Consider the following 27,053-nt stretch of genomic DNA (forward strand, 5'->3'; position numbering starts at 1 on the left):
ATTTTCAGTAAGAAGTGAGAAGCAATGGGGCAGCTAGTTGGTGCAGTGGATAGAGCACCAGCCCTGGAGTCAGGAGGACCTGAATTCAAATCCAGCCTCAGACACTCAACACTTACTAGCTGTGTGACCCTGGGCAAGTCACTTAACCCCAATAGCCTCACCAAAAAAAAAAAAAAAAAAAGAAGTGAGAAGCAAGTATATTTCATGTCCTGGGTACAGCTATGCAAATAAAAGTAGGGAGGAGATGGATTTCTGAGTTCAAAGACTAGTAAAGGGGTAAATTTGGCTGAAATACAGTGTGTGTAAAAGAAAATAATATGCAAAAAACCTGGAGATTTTGGAAAGTTTAAAATGCAAAGAAAAGACTTTGCTTTTATCCCACAGGCAAAGGGGAGCCACTGATTTTTCTGAAACAAAGGAGTGACATGGCCAGACTTGTTCATTAGAAAGATTGTTTTGGCAGCTGTATGGAAAATGGCTTGTCACAGAAACAGACAAAGCAGAGTCCAATCAAGAAGCTATTCTACTGGGGGCAGCTTGACTTGAATTCAAATCTGACCTTAAACACTTGAAACTTACTAGCTGTGTGACCCTGGGCAAGTCACTTAACCCTTATTACCCTGCAGAAAGAAAGAAAGAAAGAAAGAAAGAAAGAAAGAAAGAAAGAAAGAAAGAAAGAAAGAAAGAAAGAAGGAAAGAAAGAAAGAAAGAAAGAAAGAAAGAAAGAAAGAAAGAAAGAAGGAAAGAAAGAAGGAAAGAAAGAAGATAAGAAAGAAGGAAAGAAAGAAGGAAAGAAAGAAAGAAAAGGAAAAAAAAGCTGTTCTATCAGTGAAGATGAGAGGGAATGAGCTAAAAAAGAACAGTGACTATGTGAAAGAGGAGAAGGGGACAAATATGAGAGATACTAGGGGTGAGGGAGAAGAAGAAGTGGAATATAACTCTAAGATTATGAACCTAAATGAAGTACCTTTAAAAGAAAGTGAAATTTCAAGGAGTGGATTTGAGAACTTTGCCAATTCTATGAAATTGTCCTTGATTCCTCCAAGAAGAAATGACCCCTGCCTCCTCAAATTTCTCATGCTTCTCTGTTGAACCTCTCATGTACTCTTATGTTAACTTGTATTAGTTATTTCTGTGTTTTATTTTTGTTTAAGATTGTAACTCCTTGAGGGGATTGTCTTATTCATTTTTACATCTCTAGGGCCTTTCACATAATTAGCACAAAACAATAAACAAACATACTTGAATTGAATCAATTAATTCAGAGTGTATGTATATATATGTATATGTATGTGTAGACCATAAATTCCATTCCCCAATATAGGTAGATAAAATTTTCATCATGTCTATTCCCTTGAAAATGCTTCTTTAACATCACAATTATCTAAAATTCTATTTTACCCAAGATCTCACTCATAAGTGACAACATTAAGTTTACTAATAATGTGATTATCATTTATAATTTGTGAAGTATAAGACTATACACAAATTTTAAATAAATTATAACTGGAATATATTTTATGATTTTAAAATGTATATATAACTACTATTGTAAGTATTCCTATATTGTATATCATTAACAGGATCTTAACCTTTTGTATGTGCACTGGAAAGAAACTATTTAAGTTAAAACCACAAAGATACTATTAAATTCTAGTAAATTACATTATTCAAAGTTATTTTCTCTTTCCCCATTTTCCAAAGTCAAAGTAAAAACAAATGAAGCAAATAATAGCAATTTTGAAGCTATAAGGTCAGGATAGGAATATCAAAACCTTTGACTCTAAAAAGGCATGTAAAAGAACATATTCATTAAGTATTGGGTGAAATTAATTTTCCTTTACACATTAAATACATCTATTATAGATTTCATGTTAAATGACTATTTTCACTTTGAACTTTGTTTTCCAAATGACCAACAACTTAATTTTGGGGATCATTAAAATAAAAGCACATCACTCTGTAATCATTAATTACCTGTGTGAATTCGGCTATGTCTTTCTAGTTGACTTGGTTTAGCAAATGCCTTTTCACAAGTGTCACACTTAAATACTCTTGGCTTCTGAGAACTTAAAGAAGGACCTGCTTGATGTGTCTGCATATGCTCCTGTTCAATAAACAAAAGAATGATTTTTTTTTTGAGACCTTTATGGAAAGATATAAATTTGGAATGGAAGAGTAGGAAAAGAGCGGTCCTTCTCCCTCCCCCAAAACAACAAAAAATCCCAACAAATTGAGGATAGTGAAAGTAATTGTTGTCTTTTATTACTTCTCTATTTTGTTCTATTTATTAGACTGCTTAAATCTACAGAAGGTCATCTAATCCAAGGCTTCTGTTTTATTATCCACTCGTGACCCCTTTTCAACCTGAGAAATTTTTACACCACCCCAGATATCTTAGGTATATGAAATAGGTATACATAACCTTTTACTGTTGCCAAATTTTTTGCGACCCCCACATTCAGTTTAAGAAACTTTGATCCAGTCCAACCTCTTCAACTTGGCAGGAAGATGAGGAAATAGAGGCCCATAGATGAATAGACTTGCACAGTGAGCCATCTTCCAATTTATCATATTCCTTACAATCACAGAACCTGGAAACTGAATGACATCTAAAAAACTCATTCAGTACAAACCTTTGCTTTACATATCTAATTAGTCACAAAGATAGGACCAATAAGCTGGTCTCTGGACTCTCAACTTAATCTTTTTATAATACATACTCAGGGTTGACTATTATATACTTCTTAGCATCTTTGATTTAAGCCAGTTGAAAACATTCTTCCTCTCCTCAAATTTTCCTAGATCATTTTGTGTGCATCTTTCCTTTGACCCAATCACATCTTATATGTATTATACTTATCTATATACATGTCTCCTTGTGTTTCTCACCTCCACAACATAGTTGAATATAAACTCTCTGAAGTTGACCATTTTTAATCTCTCTACTCTGCAAAGTTTCTTTGCAATTTTTTGTAGGGGAGGAGGGAATATAGGAGAGGGTAGACTAGTGATTTCATTTGTGTCATGAACTCCTGGGATAGAAACTACTTCCAATACAGACCAGTAACTGTTCTAGAACTTAAATTTTACAGTGTTATCTGAGGCACTGAGAGGGCTAGGGACTTATACATGGTCACACAGCTAGGATATATCAGAGGCAAGACTTTCAACGCAGATGTCATTGACTCTAATGAAAATCCTATAATCTATAATGCCATTATTTCTCTCACCTTTCATATATCAGGCACTTAAAAAATGTTTGTTGTATTGAATTATTGGAAAATGTGTTGGCTAGAGGAAGACTTGTGGAAGAAGCCCAGTTTTCCATACTTAGCATATATTTGTTGAATTTAAAGTGAAAATTGAATTGGGTTCTGAATGATAGTTAAAATTTGAATAAGGAGGAAGGAGAAGGGGATTCCAAGCGGTTCATATGGCATGAACAAAAGCTTCAAGTAAAGACTGAGCATAAAGTCACTAACAGAGGTGAGAACTGTTGTTAGACAGTGATGGGGGTGTATCAGCAAGGTGTAACCAAACCCACAGTACTAACAATAGAACTATTAAAAACTGAAGCAAAAATGGAAAATGCATTAAAAATGGAGCTAGTTGGGGCTGGCTCAGTGGCACAGTGGATAGAGCACCGGCCCTGGATTCAGGAAGACCTGAGTTCAAATCCGGCCTCAGACACTTAACCCTTACTACCTGTGTGACCCTGGGCAAGTCACTTATTGCCTCACAAAAAAAAAAATAAAATAAAATAAAATAAAATTGGAGCTGGTCACCGCACTGGGGTATTAGGACCCTATGAATAAAGAAAACCTTAACAATCATAGCTGTGTTTTGGGGAAAAGTAATAAGGCATCTTTAGCTCTTTGCTCTTGAGGCAGTGAGGAAGTACAGTGATTAGAGCACTGAACCTGAAAGACCCAAGTTCAAATCCAGCCTCAGATACATCCTAGATGTATGACCCTCGGCAAGTCATATAATATCTGTCTGAGATTCCTTACCTGTAAACTGGGCATAATAATAGCACCAACTTCACAAGGTTGTTGTGAGGATCAATCGAGACATATGCAAAGTGAAGTGCCCAGCACATAGTAGATGCTTATATAATAAATGCTTATTCCCTCCCTCATCCTCTCACTTCCAATATAAAGTCATATTTAAAATATTTAAAACCCTCCAACTAGGGGACAGCTAGGTGGCACAGCGGATAAAGTACTGGCCTTGGATTCAGGAGGTCATGTGTTCGAACCTGGCCTCAGACACTTGAAATTTACTAGCTGTGTGACCTTGGGCAAGTCACTTAACCCCCATTGCTGCTCAAAAACAAAACAAAAAACCCCTCTAACTTAACTTTTTCTAGATTTATTTCATAGGGAGCAATAGCAACCTTCACTCCACTCAAACATTTCTACATTTCAACCACACTGTTATCAGCCGTTTTCCAAACTTAACATTCCATTTCCAATATTTATGCCATGCCTAAAATATACACTCTTCTTCTTTTGTTCTTCTTCTTCCTTCTTTTACACCCCCCCCTTCCCGACGCTGAATATAATTCTTGGCTTCCTTCAAGGTGCCTTTAATGATTTCTCCAGTTGTTAGAATTCTTTTCTTCAAATTATATACTTATTTCCTCTTAGGACAATGCAAACTTCTCCAGGACACACGCTATTTCATTTAATTGCCAAATCTGATGGTTTTTTTTTCCTCAACCCTCATCCTTTTTTTGCTTCTCTGCAACATTTCACACTATTAACCACCCCCATTCCTCTTGGATATTCTCTCCTCTCTGGGCATTTATGATATTGTCCTCTTCTGGTTTTCCTCCTTCTTTGCTGTCTCACCATCCTGATCACAACTTTTAAGTGTGAGTACTCCAAGGCTCTGTCCTGGGTCCAATTCTTTTCTCTCTTCCCATTTTCTCCTTTGATCACATCATCCCATAAGTTTATTGTCTCTATGCAGATAACTCCAAGATATAAATATCTGGCCCTAGTTTCTCTCCCCTGAGCTCCATCCCTTCATTACCAAGACTACCTATTTAATATTTCTAACAGGAAGTCCTAAAGGCATCTCAAACTCAACATGTCCAAAACAACTCATTATCTTTTCCCCTAAATCCACATTCTTTCTAAACTTTTGTATTTCTGTCAAGGGCAATCATATCCTTCCAGTCACCCATTTTCACCTTTAATGTCAATTTCTACTCTTCATTCTCCCAGTCCCTAATTCAATCAGTTGCCAAACCTTATTGTTTCTGCCTTGACATATTTCATGTCTGTCCCCTTTTCTAATGAGATTTCACAATCCCATTCAGGCCCTTATCACTTCTAACTTGGATCATTCCAACAGCTACCTAATTGGTCTCCCTGCTTCAAGTTTCTCCCTTTTCCAATCCATCCTCCAAATAACTACCAATATGATAAAGCACAAAGAAATAAAGCACAAATTTGACTGTGTTACTCCCAATCATCCATTAGGATAAAACAGAAACTCTTGGCTTTTAAAGCTCTTAACCTATCGCTGGATTACATTTCAGCCTTTTTATATATTACTCACCTTCATGTGCTCTATGGTTGAATCAAACTGGTCTTCCTACTGCTCCTCACATGCACTAGCTCCAGGATCTCCTATCTCCATGCATTTGCACTAGTTGTTTCCTAATCCTGGTCACCCCTGTTTCTTAAGAATCTATAGTATTCTTCCTAGTTGAGATCAACTGTTGTATTCTTCACAAAACCTTTCCTGAAAATTCAAGCTGCTACTGCCCTCCTCAAATTTTATTTATTTGGCACAAAAAGTCTATGTGTATACAGTTTCTCTTGATATAAGTTTCCTTGAGAACAAAATCTGTTTCTTTTTAATCCTTCTATAATTAATGTGTAGTAAGTAGTGTGACTACTTTATGTGATATCTGAGACATAGAAGACACTTGATACTTCTCTCTCTCACACACACACACAACTGCACTTGACACCAAAAGAACATTTCCACATACAAAGTAAAATAGGAAAAAGATAATTTTAAGTTAAATCTATCTATAATTATGTAATTTTCTACTTGAAACAAGTTACAATAAATTTCACATTACTTTCAAAGCTGTCTTGCATGTTTGTGCCTCCTTATATCTGTTTTCTTTTGTTCTTTTTCTTTTAAATGTTTCAATGACCCTGTTTCCTCTCTTTTTTTCTTGGTAACATCCCTAGCCTTCTCCCCAAGAAATTCCCTGACCTACAACTTGAAAAAAATAAAAATAAGTAAGCATAGAGAAACAAAATATATCCATTCATTGGCCACATCTCAAAATAGTTAATACTTACTTGATGAATGCCTAACTGAAATGAGTTTTAGCATGAGTGTGTAATACTATTTTTCTTCTTCTTCTTTTTTTTGGGTGAGGCAATTGGGGTTAAGTGACTTGCCCAGGGTCACACAGCTAGTAAGTGTCAAGTGTCTGAGGCCAGATTTGAACTCAGGTCCTCCTGAATCCAGGGCCAGTGATTTATCTGCTGTGCCACCTACCTGCCCTGAGTGTGTAATATTATTACAAGATTAAAGGCAGGGAGGCCGGTTAGAAGGCTACTGTAATAGTCCAGATAACTTAAATAAGATACTGCTATTAGTAATGAAAAGGAAGAAATGGATACAAGAGACAGTGTAGAAATAGAATTAAATGGACTTGAGGATTGATTTGACATGTATGGTAAGGAAGAGAGAGAGGAGTTAAAGAAATAAATGAATATGATGTTTTCAATCTGGGGGGACAGGAGAATTATAGTGCCATTAATAGAGAGAAGGAAGCCAGATGGAAGAGATTCAGAGCAAGAGATGATAAATTCAGTTCTGGACACAAGAAATGGTGGGACCTCCAGTTGATGTTTTCAAAGGTCAACTGAAAATACCTGTGTGGTACTTCAAAAGAGATACAGCCTTGAAGTATAGTGAAGAGCAGCTAAACAATAACAAATAAACTAGGGGCAACTAGATGGCGCAGTGGATAAAGCACTAGCCTTGGATTCAGGAGGACCTGAGTTCAAATCCAGCCTCAGACAGTTGACACTTAACTAGCTGTGTGACCCTGGGCAAGTCACTTAACCCTCACTGTCCTGCAAAAACAAACAAAAAAACCAAAACCAAACAAATGAAAAACACCTAGCACTATTCTTTGGAGCTGTGTGTCACGTACTTATATTTGTACGGTGTCCATGCCCTTAAAATCACAAATACCAGACTTGAAAAATTACTTTGGTATCTAAAATTCTAATATCTGAGGAACAGTATTTATTAAGCATCATTATGTACATTATGTTAGGCATTACATATAGCTTTTAGGGAATTTATGTACCAAAGCTGCCCCAAACTAGGCTTGCTAGAAAATATTCCCAGAATTTTATAACCCAAAGTTACATTTCCCCATGACATTCATAAACAGAACTAAACGTGCTTCAGCCATATTAGATTATTTCTACTAGATATAGACAACAGACTATGATAAAGTATTTGGAAAGCTAAACAAATTAACTTCAAGTTAATCATTTAGTTTCACAAACAATAAAAATAACAAAATTTATATGCTGATGTATTATGTTTTGCAAAGCAAAACATCTCAAAAAATCTCATTTGAGCTTCACAATCTTGTGAAACAGGAGTTATTATTTCCCCCATTTTAAAGAAGAAACTGAAGTTTTCCTAAGGTTAGGAGACTTGCCCAGGGTAACAGACTTAGTAAGTAATGCTGGCAGGATCTGAACTCAGGTATTCCTGATTCCAGGGCCAGCACTCTGTCCAAAATACAGTCTAAACACAAAAAGGTCTAGCTTAAGAAGTTAAAGAGTACCTTCTCTTTGAGCACTGATACATGAATAACCTATCTAAAAGTAAACAAAGAGGTTCAACAATCGCTTCTGCAGAACAAACAGAATATAGGATTTGTAAAATCGAAGATAAACTATCTGACTACACTTAGTGTCAGTTATCCTAATGCCAGTAGCCATCAACTATTCAAATGCCAACAATAATTTACATCAGTCCACCAGTAAAAAGAGATGTTATTTTAGAAAGGAAATTAGTTTGGCTTATCATTTTTATGGGCTATAAACAGAGCTGAAATAGGATTCCCAGAACTTATGAAGAGCCACCCACCATGGTCCTAGGATGCTTACTATGACAAATATACAAAAGTAAACTCCTTAGTGAGAACTATATACTACCTATCTTTCTTGTATCCAATATATTTTCACTTTTATATTAAAAGTCATAAAAAACTGCCAGGCAATTTTGCTATATTAAACATTCATTATGATTTTAAGTTATGCGATTAAGTACACAAATCTGATTTTTTCTCTTTTCTCTAATCCATGACCACTTATCAGAAAGTCCCAAATCATTCTTATTTTGTTCTTAATTGCATATTACTGTCCCTATGATGAAATGATCCTGAGTAGCAAGAGGAAAGACAAATTTCCAATGGAGCCAAATTAGAAAGTACAAACCTTCCACCCCTGAGGAAGAATGGAGCTAAACAAGAAATGCCTCTTCAAGTCCCTTGACCATTTGGTTTAGATAAGAATCTCATGAGAATTGGGGAAGAGGGAAAGTTATAAGTGACAGGCAAGTGTCTGGGTTTGAGATTTCATGACCCTGGGAAAGGAAGCTTTGGAGGACCAAATAGGGAAGTGTCTTTTCGTCCACAGCATTGTGTTAGGAAAGCAAAAAGTGGTATTTTAGTAGCATGTAACCAGGGGTGAATGTGAGATATGCCACAGAAAGCCCAAGTTTGGATGAAGGGGAGACTCATCAGAAAGGACCTGCCTAAAGTCCATACCCTGCCATCTCACAACTGAAGGGGGTAGAAGAGCTTGAAAGATTGAGAAATAGCAGAACTACCAATGAATAAAGAGTAAGACTAGGGAGAAGGAAGTAAGAATAAGAATCTTTGCAACCTTTCAAACTATCACTCTTTTCAACTATTATTGTAGCCCCCACACTGTCCACAGTGTGGTTCCTTACAGTGGTTCATAGTAAATCCCTATTAAAACACATAAGGGGATACATGACATTTACTGGAGAACAGAAGAGAGAATGAAGAGGGCTTTGCAGATGCTGCCACTGAGAGACCTCAAATTTACACACTAACTCTCACTGCTGCTGCTGCTGCCCCTAGCAAAACCATCTAGGGACAACCTCATCGTGTATATTGACATCACCACTGATAATGAGCTCCCAGGTTGGATTACTTTCAAGATATTTGCAGACTAGCAGGAAATTTCTGTGCTCTGAGAATCAACCCTTTGGTTGCAAGGGTTCCTGCTTTCCCACTATCACTGCTGGGTTTCTGAACAAAGATGATCACTTCACATGCTATAATGGCACTGGTGTCAAGTCCACTGACAGGGAGAAATTTCCTGATAAGAATTTCATTCTGAAACACATTAGCCCTGGCAGCTTGCCCACAACAATTGCTGGACCCAACACAAATCCCAAATGACTCTGTATCGCTAAGATTGATCTCTTGGTCAGCAAGTATGTGGTTTTTGACCAGATGAAAGAAAGCATGAATAGTATGGAAACCATGGAATGCTTCAGTTCCCAGAATGGCACGACCAGAAAGAAAATCACTACTACTTGCAGTGAACAATTCTCCTAAGAGTAGTTGCTGGGATTTGGGCGGGGGATGGGGGGAATTTGATCTTTTCCACTAAACTATTCCTCTGTAGGTCTCATCTCCTGTCATCCTTGTACTCTCACTTATAATAAGTTCTCCTTTGATTCCATTTCCCTTTTTCTTTCATAAGTATGCCTAGATGGCCAACCTTAAGTTAAATTCATGATTATGAAATAAAAACTAAGCTATTAAAAAAAAGAAAGAAAAAAGGAATAGAGAGGGAAATTCCTATAAACTTCTCCTCAAAGAGGATTTCTGCTTTAGGAAATAGCTAAGGGGAGCAATGGCAGCTATTGTAGTAATTTAAAGGAAGCAATAAGTAAGTTAGTGCCTTTTCCTTTTGGTCCTTATAGGTGGAATGCTTTGCCTTACTCCTTCACATGCTGAATTACTACCTACTATGTAAAGCCAAGTCGAATGGCACTGCCTCCAGAAAAGTTTCCTAGATCTTTCTATTTACTTAACAAGTTCCACTGTCAAACCTCACAAAGTCTTGTCTTTTGTAACTCTCTAATATACATATTATGTAATGCTGGATATTATACCTATCTGTGCTGGTATCATATGTTCCAGCTAGAATATAAGATCATAAAAGCAGGAACCATGTCCTTTCTACATTTTTTAATATCCACCGTAATATCTAGCACAGTATATAACATCTATAACATTTCATTCTTTCTCCCCTTCTCTCCACTCACAAGGCCACCACACTGGTACTTCATTACCTCTTCCATGGGCTATTACAATAGCCAAATTGGTTTCCCTAGAGTTCAGACTTTTCTCTCTAATCCATACACATCATTGCCAAATGAACAAAATACATATTTCTCTCTTCTAATTTAGACACCACATGTGATTTCCCAGCTCAAGAAGCTCCAGTTGCTCCATACTGCCTCTGGGATACAATGTCAACTCTTGTTCTGGCCCCACCCTGTCTTTACAAGCTCATTTCACAAACTAGCATTTTTGTTGTTTGTGTGAAGACAGTCTTTCACCTTTCTTCATGTCTTTACACAAGTAGTCAGTCCTTTTATCCCTTAAATGCTTTCCCTTCTTGTTTCCACTATTTGGAATTCCTAGTTCCTTTGAAGGTGAAGGTTCAATGAGGTACCACTTCACATGAATGTTTTCATGTTCTCTCTGAAGTGTTAGCACTCTTCCTCTCCCAGAAATTACTTTGTATATACTTTGAATTTACTTACATGTGTATATGTTGTAACCTCCACTTGAATGTAAATTCCCACGAATTAAATGGAGTTTCTTTTTTTGTCTTTGTATCCCATGTATGTCTAATGTAGTGTCTTATACAAAAGTAAGTATTTAAAATGTTACTGAATTGCAATAAATGTGAGTGTTATAGGTTTGGTTTTTGTAGCTTGCCTGGAACATGGAGAGGGAGGCATCATAAATCCCTTAGAAAGGATTGTTATGCTGAATAGCAAATATTTTTCCTCTCCATAAACCCCTAGGTCCAATTTCATGCTGAGGTAATGTAGGAAAGGAATGAATCTTTCAACCAACATTTAACAAAATGAATTTGGGGCCTTCTAATGTTTTTTTTTTCTCTTGTTGTTGTTGTTGTTGTTTTTGCAGGGCAATGAGGGTTAATTGACTTGCCCAGGGTCACACAGCTAGTTAAGTGTCAAGTATCTGAGGCTGGATTTGAACTCAGGTCCTCCTGAATCCAAGGTCAGTGCTTTATCCACTGTGCCACCTAGCTGCCCCTTGGGGCCTTTTAAAAATGCAATTAAATCCAAAAGACATGATGTGAAGATAGGCAATATAGAAAGTGGGAGCGTTAAGAAGCATTCATTGAAGAATCAGATACCTATATTTGTAATATATATGATAAAGAGATTCCCCAGCATTGAGTCATATTCTAAAAAGGTTCAGTCAGAAAAAGTTTGGGATCCAGTATAGGCTAATTTCATTAATGAATTATGTTTCCAAGAACATTTACTAAATATACTAGAAATGCATAAGTATCTCACTGGACACTCTAAAAATGTTTATAGAATTTGTACTTGGAGCACTGGTGATTACTATATTATTTGGGGGGGGGGGGGGTAATGAAGGTTAAGTGACTTGCCCAGGGTCACACAGCTAGTGAGTGTCAAGTGTCTGAGGCTGTATTTGAACTCAGTCTTCCTGAATCCAGGGCCGGAGCTTTATCCACTGCGCCACCTAGCTGCCCCTGATTACTATCATTTTCACAAAACATTTGAGAAATTCTAGATTCCTCAGACCACTGATTTCTAGTAGGATGTACTAACGTTTCCTTTCAGGAAAAGAAAGGAGGTATTTCAAGTCCTAACAAAACCACAATTGCTTATGTCCAACACCCAAATATTTTTTTTTTTTTACAAAATAATGGTTGTTAAAAAGCAAAATGATGATACTTAACCATTCTGAAAGAAAAAATTACCTTGAGATGTGTTGCCCGTTTGAAGGCTTTACTACAGATGGGGCAAACATGGATCCGGTCTTTGCCATGAACTTCTTTGCTATGGTGCATTAACATGTTTACAGATGAGAAAGTGCGATTACATTCCAAACACTGGTTCACTCGAGCTTCTTTTTCACATTGACCGCTTTTATTCAGGTTTGGTGAAACATCAGTTACCTGGAGAAATTTTTGTAGAGAATTACTTTGTATTTTTAATAAATGTTTATTCTTTGTGTATAAGTCTGCATACAGGTCATTAAAAACAATGACATACATGTCAATATTACCTTTTTTTTCTACTTATATTTAAATAGTTTAACTGATAGATATGTTTATTTAAAAAAAAAATACAAGGGACAGCTAGGTGGCACAGTGGATAAAGCACCAGCCCAGGAATCAGGAGTACCTGAGTTCAATCCATCCTCAGACACCCGACACTTGCTAGCTGTGTGACCCTGGGCAAGTCACGTAACCCCAATTGCCTCACAAGAAAAAATACACCCATACCTTAAACACTCATTCAAGCTACAAGTTTTATTGACCTACCAATGCACACAAAAGATATGTATAAATACAATCCAAATTGCTCCTTAAAGGAAATAAAGAACAGCCTAGCTGAAGGAATACTTAGTGCTTATGGTTAGACTATGCCAATGTGATAAAAATGGAAATACTGATAACATTAATTTATATGTTTTAATGTTATACCAGTCAAATTACCAACAGGATACTTAAAAATCTGATAAAATAATAAAATTCATTTGGAAAAGCAAAAAAACTAGAATATCAAGGGAAATGATGAAAAGAAGTAGAGACAGAGGTGAAATAGTATTTCCAGACCTCAGACTATATTATAAAGCAGCAGTCATCAAAGCCATGTGGTATTGGTTAAAAAATAGAGAGACAGAGCAATGGAACAGACTAGACAAGAGAGAATCAGAAACAAGATAACTTAACAACCCAGTACTTGATAAAATGGAAAACACAAACTGCAAAGGAAAAATCTCCTTATTTTATTTTTAAAAAGTGCTACGAAAACTGGAAATCAGTCTGACAGAAATTAGGCTTAGATCGACATCTTACACCATACTCCACAATATATTCTAATATATTAAATATTAAATATCATACTTTTAAAAAACTAGAAGAGAAACATGATTTATTTCTCATAGCTATGGGTAGAAGTATTTGGGGGGGGGTGAGGCAATTGGGGTTAAGTAACTTGCCCAGGGTCACACAGCCAGTAAGTGTCAAGTGTCTGAGGGTGGATTTGAACTCAGGTTCTCCTGAATCCAAGGCCAGTGCTCTATCCACTGCGCCACCTAGCTGCCAAGGGTAGAAGTATTCTTAACTTTAAAAGAGATAGAAGCACTTATAAAAGATAATGTTTATGTCACAGTGAAAAGCTTCTGCAAAGATAACAATAACATATCTAGGATAAGAAGAGAAGTTGTCAAACTGGGAAAAAATCTGTGTATCAAATGTCTTGGAAGAGGTTTTGATATATAACATATATACATTATATGAACACACATGTATGGTGTGTGTGTGTATGTGGTGTATTCCCAAACAGATAAGTGGTTAAGGATATAATAAATAGTTCTCAAAAACAAACAAACAAACAAAACTAAATAGTTCTCAAAAGAATTGCAAGTATACACAACCACATGGAAAAAAAAAGGTTCTAAATCACTAATGATAAGAGAAATGCAAATCAGAACAACCCTGTGGTTTCATTTCACACCCTATAAATTAGGAAAAAATGAGAAAAAATGATAATAGTCAATACTGGAGGAGTTGTGAAATGATGGATGCTAACATACTGTTGGTGGAATAGTAACATGGTATAACCAAGCAATTTGTAATTATACAAATTAAGTGACTAAAATGTCCATGCCCTTTGAACCAGAAACTCTATGCCCAGGGCAGTGGCACTGTCAGAGCTGGGCTTTAAGGAAGTGCAGTTTGGTCAAGGTGAGTAGAGAATGAACTGAAATGAGAAAAGACTTGAGGCAGGGAGACCAATACGAAGGCTACTGAAATAGTCGAGGCATCCTTTAGGTACCCCTCCTTCTAACAACGACCTCAGGGTTGTTTTGATTTTGGGTATCCCTAGCGCTTAGCATAGTCCCTGGAATATAGTAGGGGTTTAATAAATGTTGACTGACTGACTGGAAGGAACACTGAGTTCACTCACTGTTGGTGGAGCTGTGGGTTGGTTCAACTGTGCTGGAAAATAATTTGGAATTAGGCAATCAAAGTCACTAAACTACTCAGACCCTTTGACCCCTGGATCTCACTACTGACCATATACCCCATGGAACTCATAGGCAGAAAGACAGGCCTCATATACATATCATCTTTTTTATGACAGCCAAAAACTGGAAACAGTGGGTACCCCTTAAATGTGGAAAAGATGAACAAATATAAGAAAAGAATATCATCAATCTTTTTGTATTAATAAATAAACATTTTCTTAATTCCTCAAACTTCTAAAATGCTCCCTCCTCATTGCCCTTCCTACCCACATACCCCTATCCCAGCTGAGAATCTTGCCTCAATATTTCATTTAAAAAAAATTAAGGTTTTTCACAAGAGTTCACTCTTCTCTCCTCCTCATCTCATATAACTCAGATGCCTTCTCCTACTACTGCCTCCTTCACTTTAGCATCACATAAAGTGGCTCTTCTCTTTGCCAAGGCATCTCCTCTATATTTGCAAGTGATTCCTTCTCTAGTAGACAGCCCCATCATCCCTGCTCTCTCAGTGACCTTCAATCTTTCTCTATCTACTGGCTATTTTCTTTTTTTGGTCAGGTAATGGGGTTTAAGTGACTTGCCCAGGGTCACACAGCTAGCAAGTGACAGGCCAGATTTGAACTCAGGTCCTCCTGAACCCAAGGCTGGTGCTTTATCCACTGCGCCACCTAGCTGCCCCAAGTGGCTATTTTCTTACTGCCTACAAATTTATCTACATCTCTCTCAAACTTTCAAACCCCCCCCCCCAAAAAAAAGGCTCACTTGATATACCCATTCTCCACTACCTACTGGCCTATTCATCTCTTCCTTTTTGGAGCTACACTCCTTGAAAAAGTAGTCTACAATCAGTGTCTCCACTGCCTTTCTTCTGACTCTCTTCTTAATTCTTGGAAGTCTGGCTTCTGACCTTATTTATTCAACCAAAACTGTTCTCTCCAGTAACCAATGATCTCTTAATTACCAAATCTATTGGCCTTTTCTCAGTCTTCATCCTTCTTGACCACTCTCCCACTTTTCACACTGTCCGGACTAGCCCGATGACTGATTTCCCTGCTAAGGTCTCTCCTCACTCCAATCTATCCTGAACTCAGCTTTCAAAATTATTTTCCTGAAGGTCAATGTCTGACAATGTCACCACCCTAGTCAATATATTCAAGTGTCTCTATTAAATGTCAGGATCAAATATAAAATCCTCTTATTTGACTTTTAAAGCTTTTCATAACCTAGTTCTTTCCTATATTTCAAGTCTTCTTACTCCTTCCTCTCATCCATGTAGTCTATAATTCAGTGGCAATGTCCTTATCTTTGCTGTTCCTCTCAAAATGTGCTCCATTTTCTGACTTTGTGAATTTTCACTATTCCCCATGCCTGGAACTCTCTTCTTTTTCATCTCTATCTCCTGGTATCCTTCAAGTCACAGCTAATATCCTACCTTTTGCCAGAAGCCTTTCCCATTCCTTCTTGATCAGAATGTCTTTCCTCTGAGATATCTGCAATATTTTATATTGTATATATCTTGTTTGGACAGTTGTATGCATGTTTTCTTCCTCATTAGACTAAGCTCTTTGAGAGTAGAGCTTTTTTTTTTCTGAGTTCCCAGTGCTTAGCAAGCACTTAATAAATACTTTAACTTTAATCCCACTGAATCTATGGTATTTAGAAATCTAAGAATTGTCAAACACAAAAGCATGCTATACCTGATAGGTGAGTTCATCAGAATTGCCTGAAGTTGAATGTGGTGTGTGGCTCACTAGTATTACTTGCTGTGACCCTGTCCCACTTTGTCCGGAAAGAGAAGAATCTGTGAGTAAAGCTGGGAATTGCTGAGCCTAATAAAAGAAAAATATAATTTTATGAGTTACATAGTGAATGTCAAAGTAAGCAATAATTTTAAAGATATTATACACATTAAAGAAGAATCACATATTGTGAGAACAGTATCGTAGCTTTAGAGCTAGAAGGAATATTGGAAGTCATCTTGTTCACTCTCTTATTTTACAGAGGAGAAAACTGAGACCCAGAGGTTGCTGACTTAGACTTAAAAAAATGAAGATGCACGCACTACTTTACAAAATGGTAAATTACAAAATACAAGGGACACGGGAAGAGAATTATTAAGTGTAATCTGAAATCAGAAGCACAAAAAGAAGATACACATATAGATATATGTTTCTAGTTACAGGCTTAGAGCAAATGGTTCTTTAATTTAGAGGCCCATATTTCTTGTTTGAAACTTAAAAGTGAAATGAAGGAGAACATCACAGGTATACAAAGACACAATAGTGTTGATGCAGGCTAGAATTTGGGGTCAAAATGATTGTGAGTCATCCCAAAAGAATTATAAGACTCAGTGACTCAGTTTCCCAAGTTTTATTGCAATACTGTGAGTAACCACAGGGAGAGAACCAGAATAGTGGGAAGGTATCTCTCGAATAGTGAAAGAAAAGACAGTTATATTTATAGTATGGATAAATTGATTATCAGTCTTATTATAATAATCTCCACCTTAGGGAGGTACAGGGGAGGGCCCATCCTAATTTGGAGTTCCTGGGGTCCTAAGCCAACCCCTGAGACAGGTACCTTTTTCTGTGGAGGTGTGTTTTGGGGGTTTACATGTCACAAGGTGAATCTGGATACAAATTTGGCCTTTTCTGCACATGTCTCTTCTGATTCCCATGCTTAGTTTCAAAACATCTTCATTTATCATTTATTTCTAGTCTAAGTTTCTATAGCCTGTCAATGTATCGTTGTTATAGTCTGAGGCCTTCACAGCCTAGCTCCCTCTGTTCCTGTTATGGGTACTGATTACTGTGGGTAAGTGAACTTAGCATCCTGACTTGTAAGTTATCCATTAACTGGGGTCTGAATCGCTTTTAGAGCTAATATCTGAATTAGAGGTTGGATCTTAGGTTTTTTTTTATTAACCCCTTTTTGCCTCCTGTAACGGCTGGAGTGATGCCACCTGCTGGAGAGTTACTGTAGGAAAGCTCTGCCATGAGGAGAAGGCGTTTGAGGGCAAGCCAAGTGGTCAGATCCTTGGCGTCAGGAAGTGATGTTTGCTCATGGGTACTATCTATCAAAGCTACCAATCAATTAGCTCGGAGCTGTGTATGCAAGTGAATGGGATGTTCCCAGTTTCACAGAAGGCTTTGTGGGATGAAGGAGGTGTGGTTCGCTCTCTTTTGTCTGGACTCTCTTGGAGAGTGGAGCTAAATGCGCTCTCTCTCTTTGATGAATCTAGGCCTCTTTTTCTCTTCACCAAATTCTTATTCTCCTTAATAAATGCTTAAAAGTCTAAACTCTTGCTAAAGCTTCTAATTCATTGGCAACCACTCATTAGATATTTTAGACATACTAGCTAGAATTTTAGCCCCTTACACTCCTATATCAGTGGGCCTGGATCCAACATAGACTAGGCATGTGACTCTAGGCAATTCACTTAACTAGTCTAAAGACAGTAAGAATAACAATACAAACAAAGTATGGAAAATATGGCACTTAAAATCATTTTAGAATAATTCTCTTCCCATGGTCCATTACCTAAGTTCTCAGAAGTATTCATTACCTTTTAATTCCTAACTCCATGATCCCCTTAACCACTTTTCATTCCCACTTCCCTGACCCTGTGCTTGCTGCTTTTCAAACTAAAATGAGCTTGAATCAAGCTGAATTTCCCCTAAATTTTTTACAGGTACTGGACCATGCTTCATCAAAGCCAAAGTCCTTTCACTCTAAGAGTTGACCTCTCCTAACCTCCCAACCTTTACTTCTAGATTTAAGAACAGTAATCAAATCAATACTATCAATGATTAAGGGAAGTGTCAGCTGACAGTTTACTGGCTTGCTTCACTATCCAGAAACTTCCCAGACCAGAATTCCTTTCTCTAACTGGTATAGGAGGCATAAAAAAGGGGTTAATAGAAAAACTTAAGACCCAAGCTTTAATTCAGATATTAGCTTCAAAAGGGAGTTAGATCCTAATGGATTACTTACAAGTCAGGATGCTAGGTTCTCTTACCCACAGAAATCAGTGCCCATGATGGAACAGAGGGAAAGAGGCCATGAAGACCTGAAACTATAATAATAAAGGAAATGACAGGCTAGAGAAACTTAGAGTAGAAATAAATGAAAAATGAAGATGTTTTGAAACTAGCCATGGAAACCAGAAAGAGACATGTGCAGAAAAGGCCAAATCTATCCCCAGATTATAATGAGGACAGGCCCTCCCCTGTACCTCCCCAAGGTGGAGATTTTTATAATGAGACTGATAACCAATTTGTCCATACAGACAAACCTAAGACCTTAGCTCTAATTTAGATCTGAGCTCCAAGAGGGGCTAATAGATAACTTGTAGACCCCAGTTCTGAAAGGGATTAATAGATAACTTAAGACTTGGGCCCTCATCAATATAAGCCAGGGCCTAGGTTCTTATTAATTATTACCTGGAGGTCTGGTTTCCATTAATTACCAACCATAACATAAACATAAGGAGATAGGTCACAGAGACCATAACTGGTAAATGTTTATACCCATAACCAGGCCTAAGAAAAAAGAGATAAAAAAACACAGACGGGGGCAGCTAGGTGGCGTAGTGGATAAAGCACTGGCCCTGGATTCAGGAGGACCTGAGTTCAAATCCAGCCTCAGACACTTGACACTTACTAGCTGTGTAACCCTGGGCAAGTGACTTAACCCCTGCTGCCCTGCAAAAATACAAAAAAACAAAAACAAAACAAAACAACCAAACCTTTCTTAGACTAGAGCTGCTGCAAAGGTAAAGGGGCTCCTTCAAAATCACAGAGACACTATGACCGTGGCAAGTTGAAATATGCCTTTAGGAACATACACATCAAAGGCCAAATTTGTCCCCCAGATTCACCTTATGACTCGTAACCCCCAAAACGCACCTCCACAGAAAAAAGGTACCCACATCGGGGGTTGGCTTAGGACCCCAGGGAAGTCCAAATTAGGATATGAACCCCTATGTACCTCCCTAAGGTAGAGATTATATAATGAGACTGATAATCAATTTATCTATACTATAAATATAACTGTCTTCTCTTTCCCTATTCAAGAGATACCTTTCTTCTTTTCTATGGTACTCTCCCTGTGGTCAATAGTCTTTCAATTAAACTTGGGAAACTAAGTCTTGTAATTCCTTTGGAACACCTCATGATCAATATGATCACCTTAATTCCATCCCACATCACACTGCTCCTTTACCTATGCCTAATGGCTTCCCTACCTTCCTTTAAGTCTCAACTAAAATCCCCTTTTATTTTAAAGGAAGCCTTCTGTAACCCCTCTTTAATTCTAGTGCCTACACTATTAATTACTTCCTATTTATTTTGTATATAGTTTGTTTGTATAGATTTACATGTTGTCCCTTCCCCAACCCATCACCATTAGTATTGTGAGCTCTTTGAGGGCAGGAATTATCTTTTGTCTCTTTTTGTAATCCCTAGCATTTAGCACAGTGCCTGGCCCACAATAGGCACTTAATAAATACTGAATGATTGGTTTGTCTACTGGTAATCAAAATAAGACATCCTTGTCCAATGACCAATGAGGAAACAAACTGCTCAGGGAGCTGAATCATAGCAATCTCAGAATTCTTGCAATAAATGAAACTGGAAGAAAAGAAGTTGCAATTAAATGGAAGGATTGCTAACAAATATTCCTTGGAGTGGCAAAGAAAGGATCTGGCACAGTGAATTTACTAACCACCTAACTATTTCATGACATATTTGGCTATCATGTTTTATAGTATTAATGATAAGCATTTGCAAAAAGACTACAATAACAATAATTGTATCTTATGCACCAACATTGGTTACTGAAGATAAAGTTGTAGAGAAATCCTATTAGAACTTTGTAAGACTCTCCAAATTAAATCAACATATACTTTATTACTTTGTGTCTTCAATGTAAAAGTGGGAAGAAAGTGAGCAAGCAGAGAAATGTACAGGAAAGTATGGTTGAGGAAAATGGAAGAGAGAAGTCAACTACTTTATAGATTATGCAAAGTCTTATAACTCTAAATCATGAATACTTTTTCTTTGAAAAACTGTCAAAGAATTCATAAGCTATGGATATGACGACCACCAAAAAAACCCCATAAAAAATGAAATAGATTGGACAGGAAAATACATTATTAATAGAAGAGTTATCACTGAGGTAATTGTTTGTTTCATAGTCAAATCATCTACTCATCAGAATAAGATCAGAATTAGTTTTTTAAAATTTGAAGGTAATGACAACTAAAAAATTTAAACTCATCTATTTAATCACGTAAATGAAAATTAGAAAGTAGAAATGGATAAAATAAATAATATCAACAACAATTATACTAATTTTATCCAAAAATTTTGATGGAGGAGGCTAAAAGGGTTAACAGATAACCTATCAATAGTAGCTAAAAGGGGTTAACAGATAAACTGAGGCTTGGGTCCTTATTAATAGTATCTCAAAGGGTTAACAGAAACTAAGGTTTGTGTTCTTATTGTAACCAAGAGTGTTTGTCCCTATCAACCCTCACCATCAACAGAGACAGTAACCAGGGACCAATCCCATTAATAGCCATTAATATTCCTGGATGACAGGACATCTAGAAACCAGATCTTAAGTAAAGAGATATCATAAACACAGAGACCCTCTGGGTTCTGACAAGTTAGAGCATGTCGTTAGGAACATGTGCAGAAAAGGCCAAATTCGTCCTTAGGTTCACCTTATGATGTGTAAACCCCAAAAACACACCCTCCAAGGAAAAAGGTACCACCTTATGGGTTGTCTTAGGATCCCAAGGAAGTCCAAATTAGATAAGACCTCCCATGAACCTCCATAAGGAGATTAAAATAATGAGGAGATAATTTCCTTTTTTTTCACTATAAATATACTATTCTTCTTCCCCCATTTGAGACACATATCTCCACTGGTGCTCTCCCTGAGGTCAGCAGTCTTTCAATAAAACTTGGGAAACCTGAGTCACTGAGTCTTGTAATTCTTTGGGATGCCTCACGATCAATTTGATTGATTAAATCCAACCCCCACATCATTTCAACTAATTTGAATTAATTTACAACAAGGAGAATAAAAGAGCTCAGAAAGTTCCTAAGTCAGCAAATATGAGACTGTTGCCAAGGCAACATCAGGTTAAACTATAAAGACAGCAGAATCTTGTATTCTCTATATAACTCAATTAATGATGGTATGAATGTCTATTCTGGAATATTATTTGTGAAAGTCAGCCTGCTTCTTTGTAATACCCCCATGTGAATAGATTATTCTCACAAAAATTTTACCCACTATTTGGCAGTAGAATACATTTATAAAAATAGGAAGATGGGAAAGTAGACAGGAGTTGTTAGTTGCCCTTTTTACATTTTCCCATGTCTTTTACATCTTCAATGTCAACAAATTCCTCTCTATTTAAGTACAGACCTTCTCTTTACATTTATAAATGGTCTATCCCAGATGCTTTTGTCATCTTGTTTACTTGAGTGACATTATTTCTTCCTTAAAATGTATACCTAGAACTGATATATTAAGAGCCCAAATGTATTAGCTACATCATCCTTGATGATAGAAAGTCTGCTATACTCTGATAGAGAATGTACATTCTTTTAGGGCACAGATTATTTGGTTTTTGTCTTTGCACCCCCAATTCCTAAGAGACTGCCTAGCACATGGTTTGGCATTTAATTAAAGGCCTGACTAAGTAGTTATACAATTCTTGATAAAACTTTTCTGTTGAGTGGTTTTTCTGGGGGTGGGTGGGAGAAGTCTGTTGTCCTCCAAATGCCTTCATTTAAAAATGCACTCAGGATGACTCTGTTTGCAAGGGTTCTTCAATAAACTATGCTTTTAAGTTATTTTTCCTTCCACTGCTTTATTTATGGAAGCAATCTTGCCCATAATTTCTTGCCATCCATAGCCACAAGCTATCTCGACAAACGAGTTCACAGTCTAAGTCAACGTTGTCTTTGGACAAGTATTGACAAGGATGTCAATACTTTATACAGACTTTACATGCAGTTGGACACATACATGAGAGCAAAATCTCACCAGAATTCTTTATATCTGGGGCAAAAACTGCAAATGAATGATGAGTTGGATGAAGATTTGAATATCTTTCCTGTCTTTCTAACATCAAGTGATCAGAAAAATACCATTCCATGAAATGCCAGTCTCTTGACCTGTCCTCTTTCCTCTCACAGGGATATTTCTACCTGCAGATGTCTCTATATCCTGTAACACTAACCTTTATAATGTTCTGTACACAAGGTACTCATCTCCAGACTCTGGACATGGAATGGCTAGAATTCTCTCCCTTTTTACAGGAAGTCTTTGATCTTCCTCAGCTCTCTCTTGATTATCTCCCATTTATCCTTCATATAGCCTTTTTGTACATAGTTTGTGTATGCTATCTCCCCTACCATACTGTGAGTGTCTTAAAAGTAGGCACTGTTTTTTGATTCTTTGTATTAGCAGCAAGCACTTAACAAAGTGTCCAACACACACGTGCTGAATAAATGTTTATTGACTGGCTGACCGGCAGGAATAAGAGAGCAGACTGGATTTCCTTTGGGAAGTTATACTTACAAAAAAATAACCCTAAACTTCTCCCTGAAACAATTTTTACCCATCTTTGTAACAACAATATTCTTCCTGTGATAAAATGGCTATAAATCATAAACACTACAATATCCAAAAAACTGAAGGTAATGATCACCCAATAGGTAATGGTAGGTATGAGTTCCTAGAAAAAAAATTCATATAAAAAGTTGTCACTGTCTCATATTTCTCACATTCTTTCCTTTCAATCACTTCTCAACCCTTTATAATTTGGCGTTCCATCCCATTGACTCAACGGATACTGCTCTTTATAGCGATTAGTGATCTCTTAATGGCTAAGTGTGATAGTCATATTCTCAATCTCCATCCTCTTGATTCTGTATGTCACATTTGACAAGGTGATACAATCTTTTTACACTTATTAGGATCTCTTCTCTCGTGGTTTCACTATATCGAGATCTCTTCGGGGTTCACTCTCCAGCCTGCCTGAACACTCCTCAGTTTCCTTTAGATTGAAATGATCATCTCATAGCATCTGATATTTTGGTGATGTACTCCAAAGATATCTCTCTCTCTGTCTCTCAGCAATCTCACTAGCTTCCACAGGTTTTTATTATCTTCATGTAGATAACTTCCAGCTCCATCCCTAGTCTCTCTTGTCCTGATGTTTTTCAGTTCAATATCATTAGAAGCTATAAGATATTTTAAAGTAGATATCCTATTAGAGATCTCAAACTCACTGTATCAATAACAAAACCTTTCCTCCCAAATTTCAAACTTCAAAAGTACTCCAACCTTTACAGTCACCAAGATTTGTAGCCTTAGAGTCATACCTAACTTCTCAATTTTTTCTCACTCCACATATTCAATAAACTGCTATATCTTTTCTTCTCTTTCTCTATATTTGATTTTCCTTTCTTTCTACTCACAGGTCTCCATACTTTTTAGGCCTTTATCACCTCTTGCCTAGATTCTTATAACAGCCACCCAATTATTTTTCCTGTTTCAAACCTCTGTCTTTTCCAATCCATTATCCACAATGCTGCCAAAGTGTTTTTTTCTAATGAATATATTTGACATTCTTTATCGAGTTTAAGGTACTATATACAGGTCATGATGAACAGGATACTACCAGAAAAACCTGGAAAGACCTACATGAACTAAAGCAGAGTGAAATGTACTGTATACAAAATAATAGCAATATTCTAAGATGATCTGCTGGAAGCATGTGGCTATTTTCAGCGAGGCAGTGATCCAATATAACCCTGAAGGACTTATGAAAATTGCAATCCATCTACAGAGAACGAACTGATAGTATCTGAAAACAGATGGAAACAATTAAAAAAATTGGTTTTTTGTTTTTGACAATTCCTTAATCTTAAGTTTTGGGTTTTGACTGTTTTCTCTTCACAACCTAGCTAATGTGGTAATGTTTTTCCATGACAACTCATGTATAACATATTTTGAATTGCTTGAGTTCATGTGGGTGGGGGGTGGAAGGGAGAGAGGAAGAGAAGTTGGAACACAAAAGTTTTAAAAAAAACTGATGTCAAAATTTGTTTTTATATATATTTTGGAAAACATAATTCTATTCAGAAAAAAAAGAATATATTTGTGTCCTTTATTCAGACTCAGTGGCTCCCTAATAGTACTAGGATGATATACAAACTTCTCTGTTTATATGTAAAACCCTTCACAATATTGCTCCAACCCACCTTTGCAGCCTTACTCTCCTATCACACTCTAGTCTATACAAAATGGCCTCATTATTCTTCAAACATGACACTACATCTATTTTGTACAGACCGATCCCCTGGCCTTGAATGCATTCCTTTCCTTATTCTACTTCTGACTAAAATCTTCAAAACTCAGTTCAAATTCTACTTTCTCCATAAAGCTTTTACTGACCCCTCCTTTACTGCTAATCCGTCCCTCAATTTACCTTGTATTTATTCTGTATATACTTAAATAGACATACATATATGTTCATGTTTTATTCCCTAGTAAGAATGTAAGCTCCTTTGAGGACAGGGATTGTTTCAATATTGTTTTGTATCCCCAATGCCCAGTATGCATAGTACCTAACACACAGTAGGCACTTCTCAAGGTCTATTTTTCTCTTCTGAATCTTTGCTTTCAATAGACAACAGGGGTATGAAAATAACATTTATGGCTTAACATCTTCAGTTGTCCTGCCCAAGACTTGTTGTAATCTTTTGCAATGCTTCAAGATTTCTTCAGGAAATATCATCTGTGTCCATGTGAATCATCACAAGTAGGTATCATCCATTTGGACAATTTTTTGAGAGATTATCACATCTGGATACAAATGCCCTGAGAAAACAGTGAAACTCTTATACTATTACAAGTATAGCAAATGCTTCTTGAAGGGAAATTATCAGTTATCCCTACTTTACCTCTTCTTCTTTTCTGACATAACTATAGATCTACACTATCATGAATATCCTTCAAGAAGAGTTTCTTGACATGATTAAGGATTCCTCCTTCTACCTTTTCAGAACCATTTTCTTCTTGATTTTCATATGAAGGGTTCTTTATATTCTAAAGTTTATTTCATTGCTTGTGGTATCCTAGATAGTAAGGAGGCATTCACTGAGCCTTTTTTTAGCCTCTTTTAGAAGGGAGATAAGTCTAAGTACAATTTGAGCATAGAAAATAGCCAGATGACTGTAGCAGAACTACGAACAGAACACGCTCATTATAGGTCACTGTAAAACTGATATTCATGCTTTCTAGATTTGAGATTTAAGTCTTTCTTTCTTTCTTTCTTTTTTTTTTTTTGCAGGGCAATGAGGGTTAAGTGACTTGCCCAGGGTCACACAGCTACTATGTGTCAAGAGTCTGAGGCTGGACTTGACCTCAGGTCCTCCTGAATCCAAGGCTGGTGCTTTATCCATTGTGCCACCTAGCTGCCCCTCAGTCTGTCTTGTTAGTAGCTCCCATATGGGATTATTGTAAAAAACTGCTTGTGTGTGATTTGAATTGCAGGGTTATGACTCTCTTTTTTAGCACCTATAAACAGCCTATTTAAAGACACAACTTCCTTTCTCTTACCTTGTTGTAACTTCCCTTCACCCTGAGTCTTTCTCTTTTTATTTCAGATCAAGTCCTTTCTTTCTCTTTTGCTCTTCTCCTCTTCCTTGTACCCTTCTACCTGAGTCCCTTTACTCCTTAAACTTCTCATCAAGTACTCCAAAATTTCTCCTCTCCAAATTCAATATCTGACTCACTTCACAGTTTTAGAGACCTCCAAATCACCATCACAATTCCTTTTTCTTCAGTTTCCCTTCCCCCTTCTCCATTCTTTTTTCCCTTGGACACTAGAAATACTTTCATTTCTAGGTGGTAAACCGACTAGAGTGCTGTACTTTGAGCCAGGAAGGCCCAAGTTAGAATTCTGCCTCAAACAAGTAACTATATGACTCTGCGCTAGTCACCTAACATTCCTTGGGGATAATAATAGTACCCTATATCACAGGGTTGTTGTCAGGATCAAATAACAGGAGTCTTTTCCAGGGCCTGAGAGAAGCTTACTATTCTGTTGAATTGTCTGCCTTTCTTCTCCTCTGTTCTAAGCTGGAGGCTCTCGGTTAGAATATAAAAATAGTCCTTCCCTGTTTTTTCTTCCCAGGACATTGTGAGAGAGAGAGAGAGAGAGAGAGAGAGAGAGAGAGAGAGAGAGAGAGAGAGAGAGAGAGAGAGAGAGAGAGTGTGTGTGTGTGTGTAAAACTGTCATAAGGTTAAGAAAACTTAAGACTAGGCTTCAAATTAAGTTCAAGCAAAATTTGGTTTTGGTGAGGCAATTGGGGTTAAATGACTTGCCCAGGGTCACACAGCTAGTAAGTGTCAAGTGTCTGAGGTCAGATTTGAACTCGGGTCCTCCTGAATCCAGGGCCACTGCTCTATCCACTGTGCCACCTAGCTGCCCCATCAAGTAACATTTGTTAAACAAATACCATCTGCAAAGCTGTTAGGTTTGTAGGTAATATAATGATAATGAGACAGTGCCCATCTTCATTAGGCTTAGAATTATTAGGAAAATAAGATAAGTGTGTCAACATAATATAAATCAAAATAC

The 27,053-nt window shown here is 37.0% G+C and overlaps 1 protein-coding gene across 1 annotated transcript in view; it reads right to left on the reverse strand.

Annotated features, from left to right (window-relative positions):
- ZNF236 (zinc finger protein 236) overlaps nucleotides 1-27,053 on the reverse strand; it is a 188,371-nt gene that overhangs the window by 13,299 nt on the left and 148,019 nt on the right. The window contains 3 exon segments of the mRNA XM_043976777.1: nucleotides 1,978-2,107; nucleotides 12,102-12,299; nucleotides 16,078-16,209. Coding sequence (XP_043832712.1) covers nucleotides 1,978-2,107; nucleotides 12,102-12,299; nucleotides 16,078-16,209 — 460 coding nt within the window.

This window comes from Dromiciops gliroides, chromosome 1, assembly GCF_019393635.1.
Source record: "Dromiciops gliroides isolate mDroGli1 chromosome 1, mDroGli1.pri, whole genome shotgun sequence".
Taxonomy (NCBI): Eukaryota; Metazoa; Chordata; class Mammalia; order Microbiotheria; family Microbiotheriidae; genus Dromiciops; species Dromiciops gliroides.